This window comes from Capsicum annuum, chromosome 3 (genome assembly GCF_002878395.1).
Source record: "Capsicum annuum cultivar UCD-10X-F1 chromosome 3, UCD10Xv1.1, whole genome shotgun sequence".
NCBI classification, from domain to species: domain Eukaryota; kingdom Viridiplantae; phylum Streptophyta; class Magnoliopsida; order Solanales; family Solanaceae; genus Capsicum; species Capsicum annuum.
The window spans coordinates 236,850,266-236,860,370 of record NC_061113.1 but is presented as its reverse complement, the minus strand read 5'-3'; the positions used below and the strand labels follow the sequence as shown (position 1 = coordinate 236,860,370).

General features: G+C 30.2%; 1 protein-coding gene across 1 annotated transcript in view; it reads left to right on the top strand.

Annotated features, from left to right (window-relative positions):
* The window catches only part of LOC107864985 (bidirectional sugar transporter SWEET14-like), an 8,097-nt gene extending 4,608 nt beyond the window's left edge, over window positions 1-3,489 (top strand). Inside the window, exon 6 of the mRNA XM_047408695.1 lies at window positions 3,328-3,489. Coding sequence (XP_047264651.1) covers window positions 3,328-3,489 — 162 coding nt within the window. The remainder of the gene's footprint in view (window positions 1-3,327) is intronic.
* Window positions 3,490-10,105: the final 6,616 nt, after the last annotated feature.

Sequence of the window (10,105 nt, the reverse complement as noted above, 5' to 3'; positions counted from 1 at the left end):
GGAAGAAATAAGAAAAACTCCTCACATGATCTCTTCTCTCTATTTCTATTGCATTCACCTTTTACTATTAATTTTTGTCTTCTCTCATTTTATAACAAAAAATAAGTTATTGTATAAAAATTTACCAGCAACCATCGGGGGTTCAATAATTGTGAATGTATATAATTGAATTGGAAGGCATGTAGATTTTTATTTTTAGGGCCAAAAAAAAATAAGTTCAAAAGACAACAAGATTATACACGAATTTGGGTATTCCAGAGAAAATATTATTCTTTATTGCACATTTTTAGGGATACTGTTTAATACTTTAATTATTCCAAGCTTATGACCATTTTTAGGGATACTGTTTAATACTTTAATTATTCCAAGTTTATGACCATTGTATTCTTTGCCCTCAAATTAAGCCTGTAAAATGGGTTGGGTTGGGCCGGGCCACTTACAAAAAATTGGCGTTGTTTGACCCGATTCGGTCAGCCCACGAGCTGTAGGATATCGGGTCCTGAGCCGGTTTATTTTTTGGTTGGTCCTAGTTGGTCCCCGACCAAGCCCAGTTAGGGCCCGATGGTTAATCGGCCCAGCTTGGTTAAGCTTTTTTTATTTAAGAAAATGGATTTAATTATAACTTAGTTTTAATATATTATTAATTTACTATCAAGTATTATTAATTTATATATGTGTATATATGTCTTCTATAGACGTATATATTTAACGTATATATGTGTATATGTTTTATAAATTAATATATAACTATATATATAATTATATATTGTAGTATATATATATATATTGTAGTATATTTTATTTAAAGTAGTACATATATGTTGAATGTTACGTATATATATGGATATATCTTCTATAGACGTATATATTTAACGTATACATATGTATATGTTTTATAAATTAGTATATAACTATATATATAGTGTGTGTATAGGTTGTAGTGCATATATATTGTAGTATATTTTATTTAAAGTAGTACAACTACTGAATGGTACGTATATGTGTGTATATATCTTCTAAAGTAGTATATTTTTAACGTATATGTGTGTATATGTTTTATAAATTAGTATATAACTATATATATAGTGTGTGTATATATTGTAGTGTATATATATTGTAGTATATTTTATTTAAAATAGTACATATATATTGAATGGTGCATATATACATATATATCTTCTATAGACGTATATATTTAACGTATATATGTGTATATGTTTTATAAATTAGTATACAACTATATATATATATATATGTATATATATATATATATATAATGTAGTATATGTATATCGTAGTACATTTTATTTAAAGTAGTACATATATATTGAATGGTGCGTATATATGTGTATATATTTTCTATAGACGCATATATTAAACGTATACATGTATGTGTGTATGTTTTATAAATTAGTATATATATATATATATAATATTATATATATATATATATATATATATATATATATATTATTTAAAGTAGTACATATTTATTGAATGGTGCGTATATATCTTCTATAGACGTATATATTTAATGTATACATGTGTATATGTTATATAAATTAGTATATAATGATATATATATTGTAGTATATATATACATATATATATATATATATTGTAGTATATGTTTTACTTAAAGTAGTACATATATATTGCATGGTGCGTATATTTGTGTATATATCTTATATAGCCGTGTATATTTAATGTATACATGTGTATATATTTTATAAATTAGTATATAACTATTTATATATTGTACGATATATGTATATATATTGTAGTATATATTTTATTTAAAGTAGTACATATATATTGAATGGTGCATATGTGTATATATCTTCTGTAGACGTATATATTTAACATATATATGTGTATATGTTTTATAAATTAATATATAACTCTATATATATACTTATATATATTGAAGTATATATATGTTGTAGTATATGTTTTATTTAAAGTAATACGTATAGTCGTATATATTGAATTTTATGTATATATGTGTAATTGTGTATATGTGTATATATTTTTTAAATTCTAATGTAGTATATACTATATATATAGTGTATATATATTGTTTAACGTATTTAAAATGTATATAGGTGGATATATATAGTGTATATTGAATTTTTTTTGACCGAATTTGATCGGTTTTTTAACTTGGTTTGACCGGATTTAGGTGGGTTAAATCGGGTTGGGTTAAGTGGGCCGTGTCAGGGTTGATTTTAAAATTTTTACTGTTTAACTCGGAACCGGTCCGACCCACTTAACCCCAACCTAGCCCACAAATCGGTTAATTTTAACGGGCCGATTTCGGGTTGACCCGGCCCGGCCCACTTAACACCCTTACCTCAAATATCACTTTGACTTGGAGTACTCCATCTTTAGCAATTGATATGACATAGTTTGATGAGACAATTTTGAATCCTATCCACTTTCAAAACTTATTTTGAGTCATAGACACAAAAATAAATTTTGATTTATTTTTTAGGGTTAGATCTTGAAAAAAGATAAAAAACGGGCCAGGGTTGTGGGGTCATGAGTTCCTTTAACATTTTTAAAACTTGGAGAAAAAATACAACTTTTTTAAAACTACTACATGGTCCCTTTTTATAATTTTTCATTTTCAAAATATTTATTAAAATCATTTAATATTTTCAACTACACATTTATCTCTCCTCAAAACCAACCTTCCTCCCGGTTTTGGTTCCTATTTTTTTGAACAAAAAATTTGGTTGATTCTTGCTTTTCCAAGCGAAAATTTTCAATTTCTCTTGCTCAGTAAGTGTAATTTTCTTCCCCAATCAGTTTTAGATTCATTTTAGTATTTTTTTCGATGATGCTTTGTGTTGGGGTTCTTCGATTTTGACAAAAATTATATCATTTTTCGTTGAATTAGTTAAAATTTGAGTGTTTTTAGTTAACATTGTCGATTTCGCATGTTTAATCGGGTTTTGCTTTGGATAATGATTAATTTTTTTTTTCAATTTTTGTAGTTATATTGCGTTTGATTTTGAATTTTTGTACTGAACTAGACCCATTTTAATGGTGTTCTTATTGTTGTGAATTGCACTGCCAATATCTGGTGAAGTTGGAACTTGATTTGCATGTTTGATGTGAGGCGTTTTCTCATTTTTCTTAATAGACTAGTGGTCGATAGATCTACCACTGCAGATTTATTTTTGATGCATTTGTTTATTTTTATTAATAGACCAGTAGTCGATAAATTGATCACTACAGATTCATTTTTTGTTGTAGATCATAAATGGTGAGAAGAGTTCATAGAGCAGTTAAAAGGCCTGCTTCCACTGCTTCTATCAGTAGATAGAAAACTTTCAAGAGAAAAAACCCGTAGTCGATGAATCGGAGCCGAAAACCGAAAAAAAAATTCTTACCGATATTTCAGAATATGACGAAAGTAGTGCACATAAAAGTGAGGATGCTGAGGATCGTGAAGGTAAAAGCGAGGGAAAAAGCAAAGAATAAAGTGAAAGTGATAGTAGGGATGGTGAGGATAGGAGAGATAGCGGAGACGGGGAGGAGGATCCCCTATCCTTGCCAATTTGTGCGAGAGATATCTCCGTTAAATCGTACGACTTAACAACGACCTGGATGGATGAGCTTGGCTCTTTTCCTGCAAAGATTTCAGTGAGAGCAAGAATGGTGGTGTATCGAGAGTTTAGACGGGTTCTTGTTGAACAAAAGTTGTATTGTAATTTTAAGAAGACATGTTTCGGACACTTGGGGCATATGCCGGAACATTTTAAGTTTAATGGACAGATGGTTCATTATATGTTGCTGCGACGTATAAAAAAAAAAGAACTGAATGAAATTTGATTTTGTGTGAACGGTAAGCCAGCTAATTTTGGCTTAAAGGAATTTGCTTTGATTACGAGGCTAAATTGTTCAGCATATCTCTGTGAATAAAAAATGAACAAAGTCCTCCAAATGGAGAAAACTTTCATTTTAAGGTGACGAAGAACAAGAGCATTACTGCTACAAAGTTGATTAGCCTGATGAAAGGTAATAGGCTGAATGATCAACAAAAGTTGAAGTGTGCTTTGATTTGGTTTGTGCACGCGATGCTGCTGGCAAAGGACCCGTCAAAGAAGATGGATTCGGACCACATCAAAATGGCGGATGATTTAGAATTCTTCGGAGGGTATCCATGGGGAAAAGACTCCTTTGAGCTGACGTTGAGCTATCTGAAAAAGAAGACTGATCTGACCAAGTAGAAAGAAGCTTTCGTCAAGAGGAATAATGCACCGTACGCGTTATTTGGCTTTCCCTGGGCATTTCTGGTACTTATAATCAACCTGCCTATTGATTTATTATAGACTCCTACATATTTATACAGTAATACATAGACACTGTAGACTTATTTGTGCTTCTATTGATTACAGGTTTAGATATATGAGGCCTTTCCTTATCTGGGAAGGTACGCCGGCAAGTCGTTGGATTCTCCCCTGCCTATTTTCCGTCTTCTTCGATGACACACGTCGAAGTGCGACAACATGATGGAAGGCGACCCATTTAAGTACAAAGAAAACAACATAAAGGTAAAATTATATTTAATATGGTATGCTACTAATATTATTATATTAGCGAATGTCTTGTAATTTATTTTTATTTTTTTTTGTAAATTGTGCACCCGTACCTTACCCCTACTGTTCGTGAGATGGAGTAGAGACACATGAAAACTGTTAATCCATACACAGACGAAGTTAACAATACATTCATCGATGCGTTGAAGGCGTAGCTAAAAAGCGTGACTGTCCTGACTTCATCAGCGGAGGTCGCAGACGAAGACAAAGATTTGGGTGGCCACCATTATGTTCCAAGTCCACCGCGCGCTTGTGATTATACTAGTTCAAGTGGACTCAAAACTTCATCAGACGCTTCTAATTACGATAATCTGCGAGAGCGCGTTACTTTGCCCGAGAAAAGTCTACTGGATATTGCTTTTTTTGTTAGAGATGAGAGGCTGAGGAGAATCGAGAAGAATAATAAGAAGCAGCTCTTCTAATTAATTTTATTGCATATGTTTAGTAATCCTTTCAAAACAATACAGTGCACCTCGACATCCCCCCTCTTAGACGGCATCAAATAAACCTTGGAGAATTTGCAATCGCAATGACGGACATGGCTGCAGCAGATGAAAAAGGTGAAGAAGAGAAGAAAGAAGAAAAAATGAAAGAGGAGAGTGCAGCAGATGAAGAAGAAGAAGAAAAAAAAGAAAAAGAAAAAAATGAGGAGATGACAGCTAAAGTAGAAGAAGAAAAGAAGGAAAGTGAGAAGAAAGAAGTTGAAGAAGAAGAGAAAAAACCGGAAGAAAATGAAGTGGATGTGATGGTCATTGTTATGGAACTCAATCAAGAAAACAAGTAGTTCTTTGGATTTGGAATAAACAATTTTGTTAATCATTTATTTTTTAGTAATTTGTTCTTTATGGATAATTGAATTACATATATTTAACATGTCAATGATGACATTTAAAGGCCTAAATAATGTTCAGCTATTCCATTGTCTCTTTAGATTAAACAGCTGGCTGCATTGCGTTACCAGTTCAGTTATTGTCCTAATTTATAGTGGTTGATTGGAAACATAATAGAAGTTGTTCTCAATAATTTATAGACTTAACAAACTATCGATTGAGTAATTCATATATTTACTTACTGTAACTATCATGGTTTATGGAGGTCGATGATAAAAGATATAGACATAATTCTCTATTAATTATATACTACCCCCAGGATTGATTTAAGAAACCTTACATCTATTTATTCAGTTTTCTATTTCCCTATTACACCGTTCCAGAATGCCAACAACAATAACAAACCATACAATAAATTTTTTAGGCCTTTCTCTTTTTCCTCGGCCAACATCAGCCTTGGTTTTACTTGATCCCTCTCCATTTCGACTTCTTTTAGCAATCCTTTCAAGTAATTCCTTTGCTCTTCGGTTTCTTTTAGCAATGTCATGAGTAGATCTCTATTTTTTTTTGAATTCCCGAAGTCTTAGGAGTATATGAAACTTGAAAGTTGTTGACACCTAATTTTTGCCCTCCATAACTAAGTTTAATTCGGAGTTTCTTTAATTTTTAAATAAAATTACAATATTTATTTTATCTGAATAAAGGATTTTCAAAGTATTTATTTGGGTAAATTGATCATTTTAAGTAGCGATTATATATTATCGTGTTCAATTATACGAAATTTTATAATTTTATTACTAAAAAATTTATTTTTATAAAATATTGAATTTTAGTCGAGGCTTATCTTGAAAATAAATTCAAATGATTAAGATCTTGATTTAAATATAATTTCTCTAAAAAATAATTTATTTGGATAAATAATTATTTAATTTTATTAAATCAAGAAACTTGAGATTCAAGGAAGTATTAGTTCGTATCGAATTTTAATCTAATTTAGTCAATCTATTAAATTTGACCATAATTGAAATCAAATTGGCCATAATTGCAATGCGATTGGCCAAATAACTTTCAATTTGGTTAAAATTTAAATAGAATGGGCTAAACTAGAATTGAAATTAATTTTTTCGAATAACCCCAATTAAAACTCAATCTGACCCGTCCAGCGCAACTCCAACAGCATAGCCCATCCTTTCCCCCCTTTTTTCACAAAATAATATATTAACAGTGGCCCAAACACTTAAAACCTCAACCCAGTCCAAGAAATACTCCAACCCGGCCTAACTCTTTTTTCTTCTTTGTCCATCAACACCAACATCAACGATGGACAGCCTTCAACATCGACATCAGCAACCTCGAGAACCTAAATTCGAACAGCAACAAATCATTAAAACCTGACCCGATTGCAACCCATGTCAACAATATCGGCATCGACAATGACTATATCAGCGAAAACCCGACCTAATTTTGAGCGCACGCGTCTCACGTGATAGTAGGATGAGAAAAGAACCCAAGAAGCTTCCAAAATAAGTCCAGGTGTCCTCTCAACGTCTCAATTATGCGAATCTCGGGTATGGGAGTACGCTTCCATACATGTATGTCACAATTTTATTGGCTTATGGTGAAAATTCGTTTTCCCAAAATATCATTGGTCCACCAATTTCAATATTGATACAATTGATTGATGAAACCCCAAGCTGGGAGTTGATTTCGAATTTGGATTTCAAGAATATCTCATTTTCTTTAAATTCCCAAATACCTTCAATGGTCCTCTATATAAAGAGTTGGCTTGTTGAGCTTTTAGGGGGGATTGGTTTTGGGGAAAAATTTTAGAGGTTCGAAAATTAGGATTGGAAATTTTAGATTCGGAAAACACTTGAAAGAAAAAGGGGATTTCTTTTTCTTCTGCTTCGGGGAGAAAAGGAGCAAGGCAGAAGAAATTTTTGAGCGATCAATTCCTTTCTAGTAGAAATTTTATTTTCTTCCCTCTTTTTTGATGCTTTATTAATTTATATAATTAAAAAGTCAGAAAATTTAGATGTCATGAAGATAATTTTTTTTAAAAAAAATATATTATATTATCTGATGCAATAGATTTATAATCTGTTGTCCAACTCAATGTAAAAAAATGGTTCTTGAAAAGAACTAATTATTTTAATAATAATAAAGCTGAAAAAAGTCATGACTTATCACAATATTGCTTAATTTAATTAAGTCATAACCTTTTACAGTAATCAAGAATGTCATTAATAAATGGAGGTGAACAATTGTTCCTTTAAATCTTCTTTATTAATTAATATTATTAAAAAGTCAAAAAATTTGAATGTTATGAAGATAATTTATTTTTTTAAAAAAATATATATATTATATGTTGCATTAGATATATTATCTGATACAACATGTTATCTATTTGTTGCAATGGATTATATATCTGTTATCACAGATTAGTTATTTGTTGCAACAGCTATATAATTTGTTGTCCAACTCAGTGTAAAAAAAATGGTTACTGGAAAGAACTAATTATTTTAATAATAATAAAACTGAAAAGTCATGACTTATCACAATATTGCTTAATTTAATTAAGTCATAACTTCTTACAGTAATCAAGAATGTCATTAATAAATGAAGGTGAACAGTTTTGCCTTTAAATCTGCTTTATTAATTAATATAATTAAAAAGTCAAAAAATTTGGATGTCATGAAGATAATTTATTTTTTTAAAAAAATATATATATTATATGTTGCATTAGATATATTATCTGATACAACATGTTATCTATTTGTTGCAATGGATTATATATCTGTTATCACATATTAGTTATTTGTTGCAACAGATATATAATTTGTTGTCCAACTCAGTGTAAAAAAATGATTACTGGAAAGAACTAATTATTTTAATAATAATAAAACTGAAAAGTCATGACTTATCATAATTGTGCTTAATTTAATTAAGTCATAACTTTTTACAGTAATCAAGAATGTCATTAATAAATGGAGGTGAACAGTTGTGCCTTTAAATCTGTTTTATTAATTAATATAATTAAAAAGTCAAAAAATTTGGATGTCATGAAGATAATTTATTTTTTTAAATATATATATATATATATATATATATATATTATATGTTGCATCAGATATATTATCTGATGCAACATGTTATCTATTTGTTGCAACGGATTATATATCTGTTGTCACAGATGAGTTATCTGATGCAATGGATATATAATCTGTTGTCCAACTCATTGTAAAAAAAATTATTCTTGAAAAGAACTAATTATTTTAATAATAATAAAACAGAAATAAGTCATGACTTATCACAATATTGCTTAATTTAATTAAGTCATAGCTTTTTTCAGTAATCAAGAATGTCATTAATAAATGGAAGTGAACAGTTGTAATTTTTTGCCTAACTCATTCAAGTTCAATCCTCTATAAATAGGTCCCTCCTTATTCAGTCGTTCGTTCTACTACACACTATTTATTTCTTGCTCTTGTTATCCTACCCCTTCAACTACTTTCTCTTCAAGTACTTGATAGTTTTTTCCTGTCTTTGATAAAATTTTTTCTTATTTTTTGTGTAAATATTCGTTGTATATTACATTACATTTGAATTCTTTCTTTTCTTTACTATTATTTTTACGTGTGTTTTGTAAACTTATGCATTTTCTAGATATGGCTGATCCTGTGTGGGATGCCGCTATTTTACGAGATACCATGCGGGAACTGCAGAAGGAGGTTCATGACCTGCATTGGGAGTTGGCTGCCATCAGAGTAAGGATGCTGCGGGAGATCCGCAGGCTGATAAGGGCACTGTTGCTGCCGGTTGAAGATTGGCCGGCTGGCCATACAAATAATAATGATGATAATAATAAGTAAGTTTTTTTTTCTTTTATCTATGTATTTTTTTGTTTGTTTTATAAAAATTTATGTTTGATGCACTAGACTTTTTATTTCTTATTTAATTTTCGTGCAGTCTATTTCTATTTCTTAACGAATGACATGTCTACAATTAAGGAATAATTTGAATAATTTGTGTCAGGAGTTGTAGTTCGAAACAGATTAGTAATCTGATGAAACAGATTATTTATCTTTTGAAACAGATTACTAATCTGGTGCAACAGAATACCCATCTATTCGATTCATTTTACGGGAACCTAGAACCATAAACATGAATCCAACATAAGTCTACTGTTACAACAGAACATTTATCTGGTGCCGCAGATAATGGATCTGTTTAAACAGATTGCTTTTATATTGCATTCATGTTCGCGTGCTAGCTATTGTTGAAAAAACAACACACTAGCAGTTATTCAGATGACAAATTCAACTAAAAAACATTATCTGACTTATCAAAGTCTCCTCTCAAGTAAATTCCAAAGTTGAAAGTGATTTACGAAATAAAATTTGACATAAGAATTTGGTCCAAGAGCAGCAGTTGGGGTAACAACAACAACAACAATGGTCAACAAGAAGAATATGAAGATGATAATAAAGTATAAGTTGATGATAATGAATCAGAAGATGATGAATAAAGCAGCAGCAACAATGAACAACAATTATCGTGAAGAGAGAGAAAATAACAACGGATGAGGAGAGAGGAAAAGACACTTTTTTTTCCTTCGTTCCCAATTATATTAACTAACATTTGGATCAAAGTATAAATTTAAAAACT